The sequence below is a fragment of the Phoenix dactylifera genome, chromosome 3 (assembly GCF_051530095.1).
Source record: "Phoenix dactylifera cultivar Ajwa chromosome 3, Ajwa_hap1_PhDact_Kaust_v1.1, whole genome shotgun sequence".
NCBI lineage: Eukaryota > Viridiplantae > Streptophyta > Magnoliopsida > Arecales > Arecaceae > Phoenix > Phoenix dactylifera.
The window spans coordinates 32,399,886-32,423,937 of record NC_143192.1 but is presented as its reverse complement, the minus strand read 5'-3'; the positions used below and the strand labels follow the sequence as shown (position 1 = coordinate 32,423,937).

Below are 24,052 nucleotides of genomic sequence, written 5' to 3'. Positions count from 1 at the left end.
CTGGTCATTTAAATTACAAACAAGCGCGCATACTAAATCTTGGCAGGTGCAGTCCATGGAGCTGATTTTTTTCTCTGCTTTTTCCCCTTTTCCCCACCTGACTTACTTTCTCACATGATTACATTTTTGAATACTGACTAAGGTCTTATGGAGCATCCACCTTAATATAGATAGCATTTAGCACAATTTTAGTTTTCAGTTTTCAATTTTTTTTCATTTTTTAAAATTAAAAAAAATCTGAAACTTGTTTGATAGCTCCTTATGTTCAGGCAAATGAATGTTGCAGCCAGTGCCGGCCAACGGCGGTAGTGATGGACAGCAATGGTGATCCCGGATCATTCTAGTTTTCAAAACTTACAGAACTGGACTTAGAGATGAGTTTTATTTAAAAAATGTAAAATAAGAACCAGGTTACTAAATGCTATTCTTATCTCCCTTTGTGTTTGATTTTAATTTAAAAAAAAAAAAGAAAAAAGAAAATTATGAACATGCCAAACAGGGCCATGGCAACAAGCCATTTCAAAGACAAAAATCATATCAAATCCGCGCCATCTTGTTGAACAATTCATTGTGAAAATATATTAAGCCAACCTAAATGGAGTATCGATTACCAACATCCACAGACTTGGGATGAGGGTTACCGAAGTTGGATCAATCAACAACTTCACCTTTTTCAGATGCAGGTTACTCTCAGAATAATGACCATTGACACCATGATTGAATCATGAGGATACCTGTGGCAAATAGTGTTCCCAAGACTAAAGAGTCCAGTGCCTCTGTTGAAGCATCTTCCAACCGAAACATCACCACAGGAGGTTGCACATAATCAACTTGAAACGATTCCTCCTCACCAATCGGTTAGCTTTCCACCCAGAAAAGTGGGAGAAATGCATGCATCTCTAAATTGACAGAGCTGTTCTTACTCACTCTGTGATAAAAAAAAAAATCGTGTGTTCTGCAAAGACCTTAATAATAACCTGTGAAAGTGTATTTGTGGCAAACCATCCTGTCAGCCATTAGATCATAGCATAAAACTGTGCAAGGGCAGAGAAATGAAAGGATGTGGAGATGAAGTTAGTCTGTAAAAGGGTTGCTGCAAGAACTTTACAGCATTTTACCAAGAATTGGACTAGACTATTTTACTGCAATCAGAATACATCTTGATCTGTTTGATCAAAGAAGGGGCAGGATTAAAAAAGGTCAGATTTGCTATTCTTTCGTGGCGTTTCTATACAGAAGTGTTAGCCTTTGAGTTTTTAGTAGAGAACGTTTCTCCTACACCTGCAAAGAAGCAAATGTCTTTCAGGCAAAGAGCGATTCGGTACTTGAGACAATACCAGAGTGATGGATGACTCTCTTCTCCTGTTCTTCTATGGCTGGAGATCAAGAACAGCTTCACCTGCAAGGCAGTAGAGTGTCGTGCAACTTTATGCTGATGCAGCACTGATCATGCAAGGACAAAAGATTTTTTTTGAAAAAAAGGAGGGGGTTGAAATGGCCGGTAACTAATTTATGACAACTTGAATAATGTCAACTAGGGGAACTGCTGAATGCTTCCTTGCAATGACAGTCTTAGCATCAGCAGTTCATCTTTGCAGGTGCTCGCCAGACCAGATGGAACTTTGATTCTCCTTGTTCAATAAGCAGCATGAAAACAAATTCTTCTCTTTATATTAATTACTGGTGAATGTATATAGAACTCTTAAGCCATTTAAATCAACCCATAACCATTCATCCTTGTCCCATCTATTTGAGTCAGCTTTATTGAAGCTCATCTGCCCAGCAATCCTGTTAAGGCTGCATAAAATACATAAAATGTTATTTCTAGCTTTTCCATATCCTTTTTGGCAACCTCTATCCATGTCATCTTAGATCCCCTCCAATATCCTTCAACAAAAATTAAATTGCCCTTCCTTAATTACTAAAGCCCCTTGATCTTTGTTATGCATGCTCGTACTTATCAATTGATTCTCTGTCACTTTGTCCTTAATTTGTGCAATTCCTACAAGTCATCTAATGCCTTTCTCATTTTAGGGTACAACTTTTCCCATATAACCATCTCAGTGTTCTCATTTCTTATACCATCTAAACATGCTCAACTTTTTCACATTTAGGCATATTTTCCCAAAAATAGCACCGACAACATGGAGTGACAAAAGAGAACGAGATAGTTATATTTCTATCATTACAGTCCAAATGGCATCACTTAAACAAACATTCATAACTAAGAATCACATAGCTACATACGTTGTTTCATGATTGGATATTGCTAAGATAATCCTACAAAATCAGTTCCAAGAGTAGCGTAAAAATCTATTAAGAGCCAATAAAGAATAAGATTTTTCTCTAGCATAAATTGTCCAGCATTTGACCAGTACATAAGACCCACCATCTCTCAACAGGGATTGTCACCTAACCCTGAAGCTAATGTGTGGGAACATCATTCAACTTTCTAAAGCCATTCATGTTCTTGCAACTAAAGAATATTCAGAAGGACCAAGTGAGCAATGTACTCCCTAAATAGTAGGAGAACTTTCTGAAATTAAAGCAATGGATTCAGTTAATTATTTATTTTTAAAGATATCCACCTACAGATACACACATAGAATTGCATAAAATACAGTTCTGTAATTACTATTATATAGCTCTTATTTACTAATAGCATTCATAATGAAGGTGACTAATGCAGACATAATTCTGCAACAAGAAATGAAAATGATTAATGCCAACATATAATGCTGCAGCAAGTAACAAAAGTATGTGGGGACTCAATATTTACCATGCATTCTTTTGACAAAGCGCTCAAATTCTAGGAAGTTGGGTCTCTCCATGAGATCTGGACTTAGCCTGAGGTAGGTAAATGCTGATAAGTGTCTTGCATCTGGATCATTCATTGGCTTGGAATTCTCCAGAATTTTGTTGTATCCATCTCTATCATGGCAGGGAAGAGCATTCTCACTAGCCACTGGTATACAAACATCCCAAGCAGCATTCAACACCTGATGATGGAACAGATTATGATTTCAATCACTGGTTTGCAGCCATTTATTTTTCTACAGTATGTAGCACATCTATAATGCAGATGATTACTACATGAAACTATTATTTTTGTTCTAGCAATAAACAAAGAACTCTTTAGGCTTTATGCGACTAACAAACCATCTTAGCCCCCTCCTTCCCAACTTTCCCACCACAAACACACTAAAAGAAATAAGAGTGACACCTTAAAACCACAGAGATCCTCCAATATTGGGAACCAATTGTTATTTAGAAAACAATAAGATGTCACACAGAGAGTTTTTTTTTTTTTAAGCATCAAACTATTCTAGCTGTCTGCCATGAAAATCACATACCCACAGAAATAGCCCAACAGCAGGAATAATCATTCCCGAATCATATAGATTTGTGTTTGCTAATTGAATGAGACAAATGTGGAGGGATGTTCATATTAAACCAGCTAAATAAAGAATAACTCAAATATTATTGTTACTCCAAAAGCAACCAACAATGTAAATCTTCACACTAAATAATCAGAATCACAAATCTACTACCCCAGCTTTGCTTTTTTTATGTGTTTTGTTCTTAGTTTTTGTCTGTAACCAAAGCATACATAACCAATTAGAATGACAACTATATTCCTCCAAGTTAGTTTTTATTACACATTACCTGCCAAACCAAACCCTCTGGATCTGCTAATGCCTCTGGGAATTCCTCGTGTTGATCCAGAGTCCGCAACTCAACACATGTAAAGTTTAAAGCAGCACCATGCTTCTTCAACATTGATGCGATGGAAGCATAGCCATCACGATTGCAAGGGTTGTAAAACCCGGCAGTCAGTTCAGCTGCATGGCTTGCTGTTTTGTACCACCAATGGATACCTGATATCTGTTCCAACAAGCATAGAGCAGATGCCAAGGGATTGGTGTTATACAAACATCTTCCTGGTTTCATCTTAAAATCTGCAAAGATACTGCTGAAAAACGATTGCAATATCGCAATAACTTGATACATGTGACTGGGTAGAAAAGCTCAGAATTCAGGCAGAAATCAACTAAAGCATTTAAAATGTTTACAAACTAGTAACTCCAAAACAACTGCAATATCGCAACAAATTGATACATGTGATGAGTACAGAAGCTCAAAACCCAGGGAGAAATCGATTGATGCATTTAAAATTTTTACAAGAGCATTAGTAACTACAGAGCATGGTGAGGAATGAGAAGTCGGCAAAATTCTGCAGAAATCCTATACAATTTGAATATTATAGGTATTTATTTGTTAGGAGGATAGAAAAATAAGTGACTATCTAAAAGAAGAAATGTACCCAAACAATGGTTTGAGTTAGAATAAGAACTTATTATTGGAAATATACCAAATAACATCGAAGTGCAACAAAATTACATTCGAAGCAAAACTAAAAATTATATGATGGAAAGCAGGAAACTCCGCTCCTCAGCAAGTAAAATTGTATATTACTTATGCCAACAGCAAATGTGGATAATATGTTGAATCCCATTCAAGAGAAAGGCAATGAGAATTCTTGAATAGAACCAATTATCTTAAAGAAACATAAGGAAAAATATAATCAATATATGAAAGAAAGCAAACAGAATTCGCCCTTACCTTTGCAGCAATGCATGTGCCCTCAAAAGCTAATTTGGCCAGGGATAGTACACGATCAGCATGATCAACTAAGACTTGAGAATACCAATTAAGGAAGAATCTACCATAATAACTATCATAGTCTCCTCCATCACAAAAGAATCCAGTTTCATGTGGCCGTGAATTATAAGAGCCTGCATTCCCCGGTCCTCTTGCCCAAAAAGAGTGCCCCCTTGCTTCTGCTGCCTTTCTCAGACTCTTCATTAGATATTGATCATAACACTACAAAGTTATACTTCCCTTAGTGGTCAAGTTGAAATTATATAACAAAAGATGAACTAAGTGACTAGTAAATACACTAAAAGATGCCTATGTACTAAGGAGGCAAACTATGTCAATTTAGATTTTGCCGACAAAATGGCTGTTGAAAAGCACGAGTCTTACAAAGGAATCAAAACGTGAAATGTGGATTCAAATTCTATCCTGACATGCTACGATACATACAATTCTATGCAGAATATCAAGTAAGTGACCTGTAATTTTTGTGTCAAAGGCAGGAAAGTATATATTTTGCCTATATAGGCACAGCCATAGCAAGCATTATAGTCCTTCCAATCAACTGCTTATGATGCTTAGCAAGTGATCTATTCATATGCACCTCTATACCATCACTTTTACATGCAAGGGTGCTATGTCTGCTGGTCGGTTGTTGACTGCATCATCCCAGCTATATACCAATGCATCAATGTGATGTGCTTATAAGAAGAAAATTCTAGTACAACAAAGGAATAGCATGCCTTCTACATTGAGAGTACTAGTGTTTTGTATCCTTGCTTCGTGGAATGCTCAACATTCTAGAATCATAATCATTTGTGAAATGCGAAAGTGGCAGGTGAAAACTTGATTACCTGGAATTCCCCAATACCAGGATATCTCCAGCCATGCTTCACTGGGTAAGATGGATAACGTAGCTCCCCACAGGGACCTAATCCAACTTCAATCTCAGAGATAATACCATCTTCAAAAAACTCATCAAACTCTACTCGAAAGCTTCTCATGTAGTCAAAGTAAACCTATAACAAATTCATGGAAACATCAGGCAAGGGAAATAAATTTTATGCAAAACAAATTGAACAATATATTTCCTATCTTAAAATGAGAAATAATGTTTGCACAAAAGCTTCCTGCTAATCAATTATCTAAATGATATCTGTACTGTATTAAAAAAACAGGAATTTTAAATATGTGTCATAAACAATTCCTTCCCAATTTTCCAAAATACCCTCCTTTCAATCATAAGATAAGTATACAAAGAAGTTTTCCAATATAGCTTGGATGATGAACAATGAAAGGAATACGTTTTACCAAAGAATGTAAGCATAAAGTAGTCCATAACAAGGCCTAACGAAACAGAACCAGCATATCAAGGGGAATGGAATGAGACCTCTCATAGTTTCTAATATAGCATAGACTTTAAATTATCTTTTTATTATTTTGATTCGGGCATCCATTTTATTTCTTAACATGAATTTCATGTCCCCAGTTTGCTAGTAGAAGACAAGATCAGATGTAAATGCAATCAGAAAGTTCATCAGATGTGGCACTTTCTAAACTAGTTTCATAAAAAATAAAATCCGATCTTAAAATATTGGTAGTTAGCATGTGTAAATGCAAAATAAGTCTTTTCAGTATTTATTGGATAGATCACTGCCTTTTAAGACCTTTGACTCCGTTAAGATAAAACTTTTTCATTAAAACATCTTCAATACCTCTTTTATAATCTGCAAGAAAACCTTTTATTCTTCACACTTTTCTGTCTTGCATATGCCTTTGTTACACTTGATTTTCAATTTATAGTAGTTCGTGGGGTTTTGACAGACATCCACAGTAAATCAAATTAAAAACTTCTTCTCAACAAGGTATTCAGAGAAGAGATATAACATAAACAAGTATGTCTAAAGAATAGACAATAACAAAATTTCATGTTGTAGAGAAAATCTCAATCACCAGAATGAGATTAACAGACATTTGTTCTTTCATGAATTGAGAACAAACAAGCAGCTATACCTCAAGTGCTGTGCGGCCTCTTAATACTCTTTCCTTGTCAATTCCCCATGAAAGGCATTCAGGATTTCGTCTTCCTTCTCCATCTGTGAAAAAAATGTCTGGATTGCTTCTACCAATTTCTGCTACCCAATGTGGCAAAGGAATACAGACATCGTCACCTATATTGCCTCCACATTCATGAAATGACATGACCACCTTACAATTGCAAGCATGGATATATCAGCAATCTATCAAAACTTCCAGAAGTACAGTTATGATAGAAAAACAGTCCAAGCAAAAAATGATAAGCAACTTTTACTGCTGTAAAGGGAAAAAAATAAAAAGGAAAAAATACTAGTTATTGGGGACTCCTTTGTTCAACATGTAACTCCAAAAGAATACTTCCCTTTCCTTCATGAAAAGGGGGAAATCATAAGAATCAAAGGCTTCAAAAGCTTTGTGCATGTTGAACCGTGCATGTACTAGTTCCCTGTTGATTCCATCAACCAGATTCAGGATGCAACCTGCCCACTGCCCAGTAGAATATAGATAGTATGTGCTCCAATTATTTGGTTGTTAGATACATCAATTAAGTATTGCATGCATTGAAATGACCACAGTGTTCTTCTATTAGTATCAATACTCAAGTTTTAACACCATTACTTTTGGGGATAGAAGTTTATTTAGTTTACAAAGGAGAGTTACAACTACATAATCTGCAGGCAAAGGTGATAAATGGCCTTAAATAATACATTCAGCATCTCTATAAAATATTTAGAATAAGTACTCAGCAAAGGAATTCACCCGATGCAGCACGAGCATTCATTGGACCCTGTGCTGCATTACGTGTGTAGGAATCTCACCTGCAGTTTAAGCTTCAGTTCTCGTACAATCTGAAAAAGCTTCTTATAACCATGCCAATTGTAATCTTGTGGCGCATGTGCTTCCACTATTCCCCACCAACAATCAACCATGACACCATCAACATTGACAGATTTTAATATTCTCAACTGCTTTATTATACTGTCTGGGTCAACCAACTCGCACTTCATGTTGACGATACCAAGCTGTCATTCCATCAAAGCCAATATAAAAATCAGAGAACAAATATTGTACAAATAAAAAATTTAAGTTCTAATGTTTAGATCTAACTCTGACAATAACAACCTAATAAGTAGAAACCTAATCCTAAATTCAGAAGGTAGGAGCAGACAGTGATGGAGAGTGCAGTGTAGCAGCATAACAGTCACTCTATAAAAGTTTTATTAAAACAACTCACAGGGAGCATCACATAAACCGGAACATAAGGGGTTCCCGCAAAATCACGCTCTGGCATTCTCTGAGCTGGAAGTATGTCAGTCACCTGCAATACAAGTACCACCCTATGTAACCAACAAATGAAGTCTGCTATAGCAAAACTAAGACAAAAAAAAAAGATGATGTCAGAAGCAACAGACTATAGAGGAAGAGAACTGTTCAGGTACCTCAAACAGTTATCATAAGAAAAATAACAAAATCAGTTCTTAAAAAATGGAAAGGTGTTATCCTCAGCATCATAATCCACATGCAAGAAGAAGACCACAACATATGACAATGAAAAGCCTGATATTTTATACAGCATTGTTACCACAGTCTTAGTCAAAGTGTAGGTTAGGTGCCAAAGAAACGAGGCAGCAGCGAGTTACTTGAAGACCCAGGCAGAGCCATAGGCTCTAGACTCTCTATGCCCAGTCCAAGCTTCATCTTTTTTTACAACAAACTGCTATGTTTCCCCAAGAACCTTACTAGAATGTGTGTAAACTCAGATATCATTTTTATTCGGGGTTTGTTTATTAATTAGACGAAAATGCCAACTCATCCATTGATGGTTCATAAAAAACTATGAGCTGAAGCAGTTTTAGGGGAAAGAAAGCATTTTCATTCTGTTTTACAGTATCAGATGATATCATGTTTTCAGTTTCTATGCTAGAAGTAGCACTTCTACATGATGTAGGATTTGTACTGGTTGTCAAAATTACTATTGTCATCAATGGAAGAGTTAAAGAATACTTTGCAGCAGGCTTCTAGTATAGACATTGTTATTAAAGGCATGTTGCTTAGTAATTCTAATTGCTGTACTGTTAATAACATGCAATAAAAGGCCAGACTATCAAAGTATCAAAATTCAAATCAGTACTATACTGGATCAAAATTATTATCCATATTCCTTTCAGGCCTACAACTTAATGAATCTTAAAAAATCTACTTCTGACATTCGGGTCATGGAATTAGACCCAGACGTTATAAAAAAAAATCTGAAACATATTAAACATTAGGTATCAACAGTTATCAAAATAATGAGAGAAAGAAACAACTCAAACTCTAGAAGGTCAAAGAGTTCAGTACCAAACTATTTGGCATCAGCCGTTAAGTTTGACATTGTTATGGTGTCAATCACTATCAAATAAATATGACCATCGGAAGCATTGTTAAGAGATTAGCATTTTCATCAACATCCTTACTGGTATCAGTGAATTTCTAAAAATCCGTATCAGTCACATTCGAGCAATTATATATATGTTAAAAAATACAAAAAAAAAAGAACGTTCAAATTTGTAGCATTAGATTATATAGAGTAGCGTAGCATCTTATCACCACTATGACCGAACCTCAGTTCAACATTACATTGAACATTGCAAGCACGACCAGATCACTGAAGACAACTACCTGCTTTCCGGCGACTCCGTCGGTGCAGCTGGCGGCGAGGGGCGAGCTCTCGACCATCCTCTCTCTGTGGCCTCCCATCATGACGGCCGTCCGGGGCCTGCCGTCGTAGGGGGCGGTGGAGGGCGTGAAGACGCCCTTCAGCGGGCGGTACTCCACGGAGCGGAGCCCACCACAGGGGGAGACTCCCCGCAGCGGCTGGATCTGAGCTGGCGCCACGGACGACGTCGCCGGTGGGGCCTGGAGAAGACGAGCGGAGACGAAGAAGCCCATTGGGACCCCCCTCGTTAGCTCAACAAACTCCAACTCACAAAAGACTACAGAAAATTAACTCGGCAGGAAATCGCAAATGGTTGTCCGAATTGAATCGAGAGGTTGCTCGCGAATCGAGATTTATTTTATGATTATTTTTTTTTTAAACCGGCAACATTGTTATCAGGTGGAACCAAAGAGAGAGTTTCTGCCAGGAGAGATCGCAGCCGTCCCATCCGTATAGCAGTAAATTTGGACGCCTTGCTTAGTAGATGATCTAAGCGTCGGATTCCAATAATTGGACGTTCAGGATCAGCTCGCAAATAGATCAAGACAACCCACGGCACGTCTAGCAAACGGCCGTTGCAACTTCCATGCGAAATAATAATAAAACAACTGTGGCATTTCAATACTATAGGTCCCAACGTAAAAAAAAACAAACATAACGCAACATAATCCAAAGAACACATGGCCAGAAGGGGAACGGAAACCAAAGGCTAGACCAATACATTAGATTAGAGCCAATCGAAGAAAAATATCGACGGGACGGGACGGGACGGGACGGGAATGGAGTCCATAATTTGGGAAACGTTTCGCAGCGAAATCCAACGGCAAGAAGTCCTTGATACGTTTCTTGTTCCCTTTCATCCATCAATTTTTCTCATTCGCCGAGGAAAATTAATAAAAGGAAAAAGAAAATCCCGAGAGAAAACCGAGAGGGCCAATGAGAGAAGGGCAACAGAAAATAGGAGAGAGAGAGAGAGAGAGAGAGAGATGGAAACCTGGGGAGAAGAGGAGGCGGAGGAGCGAGAGGGGAAGGTGGTGCCGTCGGGGAGCACCACCCAACCGGCTTCCCTTGCGAGGGCGGCGATGACCTCGTTGATGTCAGCCCGCGCCCGGAGGTTGTAGTTCCCGTGCCGCCGGAGCCCTGACAGGATCCTCGCAGTGATCGCCCGCCGGTGCCGCTCCCTAAGCTTCGTCCTTTCCTTCTCCTCCTTCGGCCGCGGCCGCCTCATCATCCCCCCTTGCATCATCCCCTCCCCCCCACCGCTGCCGCCGCCGATCCCCCCCGGTTGCTCGAAGTACCTGCCCCCCATCTCCTCCCCTGCCGGCGTCCCTGCCATCCCCATCACCGCTGCGCCGCCGCTGCCGCTTCCCCCTTCCTCCTCGTCGTCCTCCTCCTTCACCTCCATCTCCATCTCCTCCTCGTCCTCCTCCTCGCTGGTCCCTCCCAGCTTCTCCATCTCCTGAGCCATCCCCTTCGCGTGACCCCTTTTTTCCGGTACTACAGCCCTAGCCCTTTCTCCCACGCCTTTTACATTTCTAGGTACGTCCGTCCTTTCCAGAGTAATTCAGGTCGAAAAAGCTCCGATTCCCTTTCCTCCGATCGAAACCCAAGAGCGAAAGAAGGATTGAATCTTAAATGGACAAAAAGGGGGTACGAGTTGAGATCTCGCTCCTCTCCTCGAAAGGCCCCTCCTTTCCGGACCTCCGGCGAGGTTCCGAGGCGGTGCTCCGGCCTTCTCCGGCGATCCGGGCGGGCGGCAAGAGGGGACCCGGATCAGAGTGACTGCTGGCCCGGAAGCGACCCTCGGACGAGGTCCTGGGCGGAGATTGAGCAGGATGGGCGTCGCCGGGGAGTTCCTCCGCCGGCGGTCCGGCGGTGTCGATTGTGGGGCTAAGGGTCTCTAGGGTTTCGCTCGTGTGCGGCCGCGTGTTGGGGTTTATGTTTAGCACGCCTGGGGCGAGGGAGGAAGGGTGGGGATCCGACGGCCCAGAACGGGACACGTGCAGCACGTGCGGACGGCACGGATGGGTCGCGTTGGGCGTCATGGGGTGTTTGGTGACTTCCTCCTTCCCGGTGGGCCGGGGCACGCTTCCGTGATTCCAGTTCACGCCATTTTCTCGCCCCACCCTACTAACCGCGGCAGGGGTGGAAGGCGTGACTCCCTTGGGCTTCATAAATTTATTTATTTAATATAATTTTAAAAAAAAATTGGTACAACGGCTGATAAGCGCACCTCGCAGAATCAAGAGAAAGAAAATAATAAAGTAATGGAGGACCGACTTTATGTTTAGAAAACCTCTCAGAAGTGCTAGGCAGTGATCCAATCAGCGGTCTTGTTTATCTTTTCGATATACATGCATAGTTTAGAAGATGCTATAGTCTTTTGCCATCCAACGGTTATTGCAAAGTAGAGGATAAAAAAAAAAATTAGAAAAATCTACTGAGACTATGGACATTATTACTACTTTTATGGTAGTGTGGTCCTCTTCCGAAGATGGTGCGCGGTCGCTAAAATAATCAGCTCAACGCTCATGGGGCGGCAGGGAGTCCCAAAGTAAAGCTTCTTTGTTTATATAAAGCTAAGGATTTGAACGTTACCGGACTAGGGAAAATAAAATGAAGCAATAGGTTGATAGCTAGACTGGAGTGCAGAGAATGTTTCAAAAAGAGGGCAGAAAACTGAAAGAAGTCCCCACTGGCTATTTTCTAACATCAGGTTTAGTAAAGGAAATGTTTGTCTAAATCTACGTGCCGAGGATGTGAACAGGTGAATTACATCTTATTCCCAGCATGCGTTGAACTTTAATATGAACTGCTTGCTAGGGTATTAGATTCATTTTGACTTAGATTTGGAGGGTTGTTAGATAATTTATGATGCTCTTGAAAGAAAATAGGTTTTATACTAATTTATTTATGGAATGGAGGCAGACGTTGATAGGTTTCTAGATGATGCATTTCAAATGTTTGATAAATAATTAGACTAATGATGCATCCATTGATGGTGATGTACTTCATCCAAAGCTTATGCAAATGAATCATGTGAAGAATCTGATGCGAGAGAATTTTATTTGGGAAGAAATAAGTGATGGTGGACCATCGCGTGATGTCTAGGGAATTGGGGGGAAAAAAATAAAAAAAGAGTAATTGAAAAAATTCACGCACCCTTTTTTTTTCTTTTGCTTAGATTCTCCTCCGACTTGTCCCAGCCATGACACTTTTATGTTTTAAAGGACTCGTTGACGCAAACTGGTCTTCCATTTTTCGAAAGCAACAGGTCTTGCTTTTAAATTTTCGTTTTCCACATTGCAACCAAACCGGGGGTATGCCACATCATCTAGGGAATATTAGGAAAGTTAGCTAAATTTCGTTTTAGAAAATTATATATCATCATCAAGGCACAAAGATCTAAGCTTTGGAAGCATAGGATAAAAGGGAGACCATGTATTCAGGAACCATCGTCAGAAACTCATAAATTTATAGCCTGTACATAGTAGTATGCTATAGATTAATCCATAGACATGTATCATTTTGTCATTATGAAATCATGCTTTAGACACAAAAATGCAAATGAGGCAGCATCTATTTGGGCTTGATTTTGTATTGCATTGGATTGGTTTGCAGACGTCCCTACTGAAGATTTTTTACTTGACCTAAGTTTTGCCTAATATATTATAATTAAAATATATTATATTTACTCTAATTACTAAAAAATAAAATTAAAAATATTTATTTTTGGAGAGGGAGAGAGGGAGGGAGACCCACCTTGATTCCTATAATTATCAAAGCCGACAGTTTTATAGATGCACCGTCAAAGGGAATCCGGAAAATGGTGGGTGGAATATGGAGCTTATTCGCAGGGCATTTGGCGAGAATTTGGCTGAGAGGGTGTGAACAATCGTAGTATTGGGTAATCATACTCAGGACAGATTAACTGGGGGGCCATCGTATAGCAGCACGGTCAGGATGAGGGATCTTTACAACATATATCGTGGAGCGGCTTCGGCTAACCAAGATGGGGAATAGGTATGGAAAATTGGTGCTCATCCCAAAGTAGCCTTGTTTCAGTACTTAAGGGCGCAGTAAGTGTGGAGCTTGGCTAGTCAGAGTATGCTAGCGGTCAGAGCCGGCTCAATCCTTAGGCGACTGAGGCGGTCGTCTAAGGCTCCGGCCCAAAGAAGGCCCACCGCAAATAGAGCTATCTAAGGAATGGTAGGAGATTGGCCACGAAAAGGGTGGGCATCAAAGTTAATACCTACCTCATGCCTTCAAGACGTGAGAAGGGAAAATGTCGTCATCCCATCGCAGCTAGGAACAGAAGATTAAACACTAAATGAAGGGAAAGGCAATATCTTTTCTCTTCTTCCTTCGTTGTTATAAGGAAAGGCGAGTCCTTTCCTATTCCTTCTTCGTCGTTCTCTGTTGCTTCTCGCTCAAGCTTCTTATAGAAGCGTGACCAGAGCTGCCTTTAGGCATAACAACAAAAGACATCATCTCACTCCCACTATTGGCAGTGGCAGCAGCATGAGAAGAGGAGGGAAGAGTCAAGAGAGGAGAGAAGCCAACAAACGAAACCACATCGTATTACATGTGCTTGTCGCCCATGTGAATCGAAGAACAGAGGATAGAGAGAGCGTTCGGCAATGGAAAAGCGACACCCTTAATTTCTCTTTGTTATTGAAAAAATTTAAAGAGGAGAGAAAAGCAACACCCAAGATCCCGAGCAGCCTCAGGTTCGGCCTTACCTTTGTCCTCTCCAACTCCACTTCGCCGCCCGATGTCTTTCCCGGCTAGTACTTTGGCCTCTTCTCCAACTCTACCCCTCAGTCTCCAGCACTACTTTTCATTATCGAGTTCGACACCGCTTTTCGAGATTTGAGTTCATTTGTCTTGATTAAGTTTTATCATTTTTAACTCTTTTATATTTTGGTTTATTTGTAGTGATTGTCTTAATTGCTTTGTTTGATACTATTATTTTTAGATTCAAATGTCTAATAGAAAATATGAATGTGGGTATGAAAAATTCAAAAAGAAAAGAAAAATTGAAAAACTAATTCAATCTCAAAAAAATGCTCTAGAAAGATTTGTTGGATTTGTTGTTACAAACAAATAAAATAGTATATCAAGTTCAAATCAGAAATTAGTAACAAAACAAGCACCCAAAATAGAGTTAGAAGATGACATAAAAGAACAAAACAAAATGAGATTGACAACCAGATTTATAATAGTATTCAAACATCTACTGAAACAATCTCTAGTAAAGAACACAATGAGATATTTATTAATGGAAAGAGGTCTAATTAGATATTATGATCTTTATTTTTCTAGGAATGAAAACAATGGATACTTCTCTACGATACATTATATTCGAAGTTATCTAATGGTGAAAAACATGATAGAAGTGGTTAGTATATTCGAAGGATTTGGATAGGGTAATTGTTTTTGTTGTAAATTATTTTATTCAAAGCCTAGCACGAGTTACTTAATCAATGAAGGAACTAGGGATTGAAAAAAACTAGGTATTAAGCTCAAAAGTCATGAAACAACTAATGAACATATTATTAGCATGAATAAGTAGATTGATTTAGAAGTGAGATTATTGAAAAATAAGACAATTAACAAAAGTCTCTAAGAACAAATAAACCAAGAGAAGGATCATTGGAAAAAAGTACTATTGAGAATTATTTTTGTTGGGAAAAACCTTGCAAAAAATAATTTAGTATTTCAGAGAAAGAATGAAAAGATCTACTAATGCAATAACAAAATTTTTTTAAATCTTATTGAAATGATTGCAGAATTTGATCCAGTAATGCAAGAACATGTTCAACGCATTCAATATGGTGAAATTCACAATCATTATTTAGGTCATAACGTTCAAAATGAATTGATTCAAATATTAGCATATAAAATTAAAACTATAATAATTAAAAAGATTAAAAAAGTAAAATACTTTTTTATAGTACTTGATTGCACTCCTGATGCAAGCTATCAAGAATAAATGACCCTAGTTTTAATATGTGTAAATACTGTAACAAGTCCAGTAAAAGTAAAAGAATATTTTTTAGAATTTTTAGAAGTAGATGATACCTCACCTTTTTAGTGAACTTATAAATATAATAGAAAAATATAAATTTGAGGTTAATGATATAAGAGGACAAGAGTATGACAACATGTCTAATATGAAAGAAAAACATCAAGGTATACAAAAAAGATTATTGGATATAAATGCTAGAACATTTTACACACCATGTAGATGTCCTAACTTAAATTTAGTATTGTGTGATGTTGCTAACTCCTATCCTAAGGCTATATATTTTTTTAAGTGATACAATGAATTTATACTTTTTTTTTCTACGATTAGATGAAAAAATTTACAAGATAATGTATCCACATTGACTCTTAAATTCTTATCACAGACACGTTGGAAAAGTCATATCGAAAGCAATTAAATACTAAGCTCCTAAAATAAAAGATGCCTTTGTTCAATTAGCAGAAACTAAAAAATACCCTAAAACAAAGAGTGAAACCATATACTTAGCTACATATAAGATTGAGAATTTTGAATTTTTATTGGGCATGAATATTTGGTATGATATATTGTTTGTTGTTAACTCAGTTAGTAAGAACTTACAATATGAAGACATGCATATTGATGTTGTTATAAATCAATTAAAATATTTTCTTTCTTATTTGAAAAGTTATAAAAAAAAATGGATTCATATCTGCTTTGATTTTATCTAAAAAAATTGCAAATGAAATGGAAATAGAACCTACATTTCGTGAAAAACGTGTGATCTATAAAAGAAAATAATTTGATGAAAATAGTGATGATGAGATAGCAAGATCAGCTGAAGAATCTTTTAGAATTGATTATGCTACGGGGGAACTAAGCCGCCATGCTCCACGTGACCGGCACGCGCGCCCATGAAGACTACGGCTGTCCTTTGATCCAGCAATCCGACCCCGAGTCGGACATCTTCGGCTCCACAGCCCGACCTCGAGTCGGACATCTTCGGCTTCGCAGCCCGACCCCGAGTCGGCTGCCCCTTAATCTAGCAATCCGACCCCAAGTCGGATATCCTCAGCACCGCAGCCCGACCCCGAGTCGGCTGCCCCCTGATCCAGCACTCCGACCCCGAGTCGGAGATCTCTTGATAACGACAGGCTGCTTCCCAGAGGCACGCCGAGGCCTCCTGCTCCACTACTCCCTGCAACGGCTGTATCCGACGCAGTTCCACGATCTCCTGTATCAGCCGTACAAAGCGGAACTCCACTACGCCCTGTCATGGCCGTACCCAGCGCTGCTCCACGACGCCCTGTAACGGCCATGTCAGTGGCCACTCCATCGCGCCCCACGATGACAAACCCCCCTGAGAGACCCCCCAGCCAGGTATATATGCGGCTGGGGGGAGAAGGGGGGGTAAGCAATATCTTCCAGAGCACTCTCTTGCTTGCTATTATCATTTCTCCTCCTCCTCCAATCTCCTCTGACTTGATCGTCGGAGGGCCCCCACTACCCCAGTGGTGGTGCGAGGCTTGCTCGCAGGTTTCCCGGTGGAAGGTGGAGCGTAACCAACACCAACCAAGACAACTCAGACGGAACCCCGTCCACACCGCTGTGTCAATCGTTCTCGGTTTGGACCACCAGCAACAGTTGGCGCTAGAGGAAGGGCCTGATCTCAGAGCGATCGTAATGGCACGGCGAGGTGGTCGTGGAGCTTCCAATGCCTCCGGTCGCGGGGCCTCTCGCGCCTCCGGCCGGGAGGCCGCTGCGTCTCCAACACATTCTCAGCAACACTCAACCGTTCCACCCCCGATTCAGATGGTCGAAGCCGCTCAGTTCGACCAGTTAGCCCAGCAGGTCCGCACCCTCGCGGAGGCAGTGCAGAACCTGCAGGGTGTGATGTCTCGGGCGCCGCAGCGGGCCCAGGAGCCGCTGCTCCCTGAGCGCTCACCTGTCCTCCTTAACCCGCGCTCCTTCCTCTCCCATGGGGAGGAGCGCCGGCGCGAGGAAGATTCTCGAGCACGGTCCATTCTGCCGGGACCGTCCCATCGAAGCTGCGCGGGGTACAAGAGGCGGGCCCGGGCGCGTTCCCAGACCCCCCAGTCCTCAAGGAACCCGCGCCCCAGTCGGTCCCCCTCTCGGTGCTCCTTGTCTCCCACCCACCGGTCGCGCTCCCTGGACCGGCGGGTGGACGATCTCCACCGACAACTCCAGGTCCTGAAGGGCCACTCTAAAGATCCCTTCGCCGACTTGGAGATCTCCTCCCAACCGGCGCTTGCCTCGAGGATCCTGCGGACCCCAAATCCGCCGGAATTCAAAATGCCGGCGATCGAGCCCTATGACGGGGCGGCGGACCCACGGGATCACGTGGAGAGTTTCAGGACTCTTATGCTCCTCCATGGAGCATCAGATCCCCTCCTCTGCAAGGCCTTCCCGGCGACCCTCCGTGGCCCAGCCAGGGCGTGGTTCGCCGGCCTGGAGGCTGACTCTATCCAGTCCTTTGACCAGTTCACTCGCCTCTTCATCAGCCATTTCGCCGTCAGTAGCCGGCGGCGATTGGTTTCCGACTCCCTCTTTGATGTCCGGCAAAACGAGGGAGAAAGCCTGCGGGATTACCTTACCCGCTTCAACAAGGCTACATTGGAGGTCCGGAACCTGAGCCAGGAGGTGGCTCTCTCAGCCCTGAAGCGTGGCTTCCGGAAGGGCAGACTCACCTTCTCCCTGGACAAACGCCTGCCGCGGAGCTTCCAGGAGCTGTTGTCTCGGGCGAACCAGTATGCAGACGCCGAGGAGGCAGCCGCCCACCGGAACAAGGAGGCCGCCGAGGCCCCTCTAAAGCTCGGGAAGAAAAGGCGAAAAGAGGCACCCCAGAGGAGGAGCCCGACGCCTCAACATCGGCGCAGAAGCCCGTCACCGGCGAGGAACCACGGCGTCCCACGCCCTCGTTCTCCGCACCGACGCTTCAACCGGTACACCCCACTCCTGGCCCCCCGGGCCCAGATCCTTATGGAGGTCAAGGGGCGGGAGAACCTCCCGGTCCCGAGGCAGATGAAGAAAATCCCTGGGAGGAGGCCCTCTCGGGCGTACTGTGAGTACCACCGAGACCACGGCCACGATACCGAAGACTGCTTCCAGCTTCGGGACGAGATCGAGGCTCTCATCCGCCGAGGGCGTCTCGGTCGATATGTAAACGACCGACGTCCCCCCGCAGACCCGCGTCCGGCCGACCCGGCCCCTCAGGAGCCTCAGGAGCAGAATCGACCCGTCGCGGGCGTAATCCACACCATCACTGGGGGCTGCTCTCGGCCCGTGAGAAACGCAGGGGGCTCGGTGGAAGCATCAGGGGTGGCCGACGCGAAGAGGCAGCGGGTCGGAAATGTAATCACCTTTTGTGATGAGGATGTAAAGGGGGTTCAGACCCCCCATGATGATGCCATGGTGATCTCCCTCACTATGGCGAACTATGATGTAAGGCGTGTTCTTGTGGATAGTGGAAGCTCAGCTGATATTTTGTTTTACGAGGCCTTCCAAAAGATGAGCTTGTCCCGACAAGTGTTGCACAAAACATCCGCCCCCCTCATAGGATTCACTGGAGACGCTATCTCGGCCGAAGGTGTCATTGAGCTGCCTGTGACTGCGGGCGTTGCACCCGCAGAAGCCACGGTGCGGCTCGGGTTCTTGGTCGTCCGTGTTCCCTCGGCCTACAACGCTATCCTCGGACGACCCGGACTGAACGCCCTTCGCGCGGTAGTCTCTACATACCATTTGCTAATGCGGTTCCCCACGACGGCCGGGATTGGAGAGGTCCGAGGTGACCAACCGACCGCACGGCAATGTTTCCTAGCAACTCTCAAAGGGAAGAAGCCCGTGGAGGCCCTAAGCGTCGAGTCCCTTGACGCCAGAGACGAGGTGGCTTTGCGGCACGGGGAGCCGGCCGAGGGTGTGATCGAAGTTCCCCTTGAAGAGGGTCGCCCGGACCGTACGGTCCGGGTCGGTGCCAACCTCGACTCGGAAGCTCGGCTCAGGTTAGTGGAATTCCTCCGAGCCAATGCTGATGTATTTGCCTGGTCGGCGGCCGATGTACCCGGGATCGACCCGGAGGTCATTTCTCACGCCCTCAACGTCGACCCAACCCACCGACCAGTAAAGCAGAAGAAGAGACACTGTGCCCCGGATCGGATCCGGGTGGTCGACCAGGAGGTAGACAAACTCTTGGATGCAGGCTTCATAAGGGAGGTGAGCTACCCCGAGTGGCTGGCAAACGTCGTACTTGTCCGGAAGGCGAGCGGGAAGTGGAGGATGTGCGTCGACTACACCGACCTGAACAAGGCGTGCCCCAAGGATAGCTTTCCGCTTCCACGGATAGACCAACTGGTCGACGCGACTTCCGGTTATCAGCTGCTGTCTTTCATGGACGCCTTCTCCGGCTACAACCAAATAATGATGGCTCCACAGGACGAGGAGAAAACTGCCTTTATAACAGACCGGGGGCTGTACTGTTACAAGGTAATGCCCTTTGGTCTGAAGAATGCTGGCGCCACTTACCAGCGCCTCGTCAACAAAATCTTCAAAGGGCAAATCGGCCGGAACATGGAGGTGTACGTGGACGATATGCTGGTGAAGAGCCGCCATGCCGACCAGCACATCGCGGATCTGGAGGAGACTTTTGCCACCCTGCGGAAGTTTCGCATGAAGCTGAACCCAGCGAAGTGCGCCTTTGGCGCTTCGGCCGGGAGGTTCCTCGGTTTCATTGTCAACCAGCAGGGGATCGAAGCCAACCCTGACAAAATCAAGGCCATCCAAGATATGTCCCCTCCGACCAAAGTGAAGGAGGTTCAGGAGCTCGCTGGAAGGGTCGCCGCGCTCGGACGATTTGTGGCAAAATCGGCCGAACGCTGCCAACCGTTCTTCAAGGTGTTGAAGCGTCCGAAAGACTTCCTTTGGACGGCCGAATGTCAAGTGGCATTCGACCAACTCAAGGAGTACTTGGCGTCTCCTCCCCTGCTGTCCAAGCCGCAAGAGGGGGAGATGCTCTACCTCTATCTGGCGGTCTCCCCAACCGCAGTCAGCGCAGTACTGGTTCGGGAAGAGGCAAAGCTCCAGAAGCCTGTGTACTACATCAGCCGGGTCCTACGGGATGCCGAGACGCGGTATGCGAAGGCGGAAAAGATCGCCTTCGCGCTGCTCACTGCGGCCAGGAGGCTTCGCCCCTATTTCCAGGCTCATCCTGTCACCCTCTTGACCGATCAACCACTGCGGCAGATCCTCAACAATCCTGAGAATGCGGGACGGCTGGTGAAGTGGGCAGTAGAACTTGGTGAGTTCGACATCCGCTACCAGCCCCGACCCGCCATCAAGGCCCAGGTGCTCGCGGACTTCCTCGCTGAGTGCACTGTGCAGGAGGCGGAACCTAGGCCGCCGGAAACACCCAGCCTCGACCTCCCAATCTGGACGCTTCACATTGATGGGTCGTCGAACCCCGAAGGTGGAGGGGCCGGGCTGGTCCTTACCAGTCCCGATGGAGTGATAGCCGAGTATGCCTTGAGGTTCGGATTTCCAGTGACCAACAACGAGGCGGAATACGAGGCCCTAGTCACAGGACTCAAACTCACCAAGGAGCTCGGCATCCGGCGTTTGAAGGTCTTCACCGACTCCCAGCTGGTGGTCGGGCAGGTCCGAGGGGAGTTCGAGGCTCGGAGCCCGACCATGCAGAGCTATGTCTGGAAGGTGCAAGCACTCATTCTCGACCTCGGCAGTGTTGACATTCAGCAGGTCCCGAGAAGCAAAAATGCCAGGGCCGACAGGCTGTCCCGCTTGTTGGGCGCAGACGCGCACAACTTGTCGAGGGCGATCTACCTGGAGACCCTGGATGCCCCGAGCATCGGCGAGGCCGGAGCGGTGATGGCGATTGATCCGGAGCCATCTTGGATGGACCCGCTCGTCGCCTACCTCGCCGAAGGAATCCTCCCAGAGGACGAAGATCAAGCTCGGCGACTCGTCATGAAGTCCGCCCACTACGTACTCTATGAAGGGAGGCTGTATCGGACCTCGTTCACCGCCCCCCTCTTAAGGTGCCTCCGCCCCTCGGAAGCGGCCTACGCCCTCAGCGAAGTCCACGAAGGCATCTGCGGATCGCACCTGGGGGCTAGGTCCTTGGCGCATAAGATCATGAGGCAAGGCTATTATTGGCCTACCTTGTTGGAGGACTCAAAGGATCATGTGCGGAAATGCGACGCCTGCCAGCGCCACGCCAACGTCCAGAGAGTCCCTTCTGTCCCCTTGGCGCCAATCACTGCACCCTGGCCCTTCGCCCAGTGGGGAATGGATATCCTCGGACCATTCCCCGTCGCTTCAGCTCAGCGGAAATTTTTGATTGTTGCAATCGACTACTTCACCAAGTGGGTGGAGGCAGAGCCGCTGGCCACTATCACGGAGGTGCAAGTCCGGAAGTTCGTGAAGAAGAACATCATTGTCCGATTTGGGGTATCTCGGGTCCTCATCTCGGATAATGGGCGACAGTTCGACAACAAGCATTTCCGTGACTTCTGCGAGGAGTTCGGGATCGAGCATCGGTTCACATCTGTGTCGCATCCCCAAACCAACGGCGAGGCCGAGGTCACAAATCGGACAATCCTCCAAGGAATCAAAGCGCGAATCGGTCGGACGGGGCAAGCTTGGGTCGAAGAACTCGAGAATGTCCTTTGGGCGTATCGGACCACGCATCGGACCCCTACCGGGGAGACGCCTTTCAGCCTAACCTATGGCACGGAAGCCGTTGTCCCCGTGGAGCTCGGACTCCCCTCACCTCGGGTGGCCGCGCACCGACCCGAGGCCAATTCGGAACAACTCCGAGGGTACCTGGATCTCTTGGAAGAAGCGAGGGAAATGGCGCAGGTTCGGATGGCGATGTATCAGCGGAGGGTGGCCCGATATTACAACTCCAAGGTCCGACCGAAGCTTTTCAGAATCGGAGATCTGGTGCTAAGGCGAGCTAAAGCATCTCGACCTGCGGAAGGTGGGAAGCTAGCGCCAAATTGGGAAGGCCCATATAAGGTTCGCTGGGTAAACCGACCTGGCTCCTACCAGCTGGAGGCCCTAGATGGTCGAGAAATTCTAAGGAGCTGGAATTCCGCTAACCTGCGGATGTATTACCAGTAGAACGACGATGCCAGGAAGACAGTTCAAAAATGTATAACGCTTTGCATTTCAATAATTTCTGGTTACAACGGCATGCTCGTGTGATTACAAGGAATTCCCAGGGGGAAATTAGGGGGTAAAGAAAGTAAAGAAGAGGTGGAGACTCCGAGGAGCTGAAGATCTGGGATCCCGAAACCTCCATCTGAAGCGGTTGCAATCCCGTCGGAAGTGGGTGCTTCCAACCGGAGGCGCCATCGGCGTCTCACGAAAGAGACGAAGAGCCGGCGCGGATGAAGAAGAAGTGGACGAAGGAGAAGTCCACACTGCCTCCAACCGGAGGCGCCATCCACGCCCCACGAAGAGGATGAGGAGCCGCCGCCGACGAAGCTCCCGCTGCCTCCAGAGGAACGCCACCTCCAAGGGATATTCCGGTCCTCCCCAGTGTTAGGGGAGAGAAGGAATACGAGGGGGAAGAGCATATGGAGGCGCGGTCCCGGATCAGGCGTCTGGTGCAGAGCTCAATCGGGAGGCTGAACTTCAAGGAGGGGAGATGTGATCCCGGATGAAACGCCTAGAGCGGAGTTCCGCCGGGGAGACCCTCCTTGCTGATCCCAGATGAAACGGCTAGTTGGCTGAAGTCGCGAGGGGCGCGCCTCCCGTTCCTTCGGCAGGAGTCTCTCAGCCATGCGCCAGAGAGAAGGTCCACGATCCATGGCAACTTGAACAGCTCCGGCTTGGCAGGCTCCATCGCACCTGCACCTATATTTATAGCCAAACTGCTGCCCCCCGGTCGTTCCGATACGGGTGGCTCCAATAAATGCGGGCGCATTGAATCCGGAGCCGATCCGGCTCTTAAGGCGTATCTTCCCGCGATTTCCTAAGCGTCATTCTCCTTAATCGCATTTTTTGTGCAGGACACTCCGGGTGCCCTGTACCCCTAGGTCCACGTATCTCCGCCCGCGCCCAAGCCGCATCCGCCTCGAAGAACGCGCGCATCGCGGCCGCTTAACTGACACTCCTCGCAAGCAGCAACTGGCGATCCGATTTCCCAGGTAACCCCTCAATTAGCATTTAATGCCCATCTGGTGTTCCCCAGGTGACGCTTGGAGAGGAGGAGAAACACGATCGCAGCTGGCCACGGAGAAATCCCGTCGGGCGGCAAGCGACAGGCGCACGACCAGCGAGCGGAATTTCTCGAGGCTCGGCCCTCGGATGCCAGGCTAACCCGATGATCAACCCCGGAGCAGACTAGCCTGAAGCCCCGACCGGTCGCCTCGGCTTGCGCCAGCCTTGGCCGACCAACGAGCGGAATCTCCCGAGGCACGGCCCTCGGATGCCAGGCTAACCCGATGATCATCCCGGGAGCAGACTAGCCTGAAGCCCCGACCGGTCGCCTCGGCTTGCGCCAGCCTTGGCCGACCAACGAGCGGAATTTCCTGAGGCCTGACAACCCTCGGATGCCAGGCTAACCCGATGATCATCCCGGGAGCAGACTAGCCTGAAGCCCCGACCGGTCGCCTCGG

At 45.5% G+C, this 24,052-nt stretch overlaps 1 protein-coding gene across 5 annotated transcripts; it reads right to left on the bottom strand.

Moving 5' to 3' along the window:
• Positions 1-848: 848 nt before the first annotated feature.
• On the bottom strand, positions 849-11,301 carry LOC103717417 (beta-amylase 2, chloroplastic). 5 transcript variants are annotated; one of them, XM_088717997.2, is made up of 10 exons: positions 10,386-11,001; positions 9,355-9,591; positions 7,928-8,011; positions 7,512-7,715; positions 6,670-6,864; positions 5,511-5,675; positions 4,624-4,884; positions 3,667-3,885; positions 2,780-2,999; positions 849-977 (listed from the first exon to the last, which is right to left on the bottom strand). In XM_088717997.2, the coding sequence occupies exons 1-10, from the start codon at positions 10,857-10,859 to the stop codon at positions 967-969; spliced, it is 2,070 nt and encodes a 689-aa protein (XP_088574123.2). In that variant the 5' UTR covers positions 10,860-11,001; the 3' UTR covers positions 849-966. The 5 variants fall into 5 exon arrangements, with proteins under 5 accessions (XP_088574123.2, XP_088574119.2, XP_088574120.2 ...); XM_088717993.2 differs by lacking the exon at positions 849-977 and adding an exon at positions 1,075-1,399 and having other exon boundaries at positions 10,386-11,301; XM_088717994.2 differs by lacking the exon at positions 849-977 and adding an exon at positions 1,652-1,797.
• Between the last annotated feature and the right edge of the window lie 12,751 nt (positions 11,302-24,052).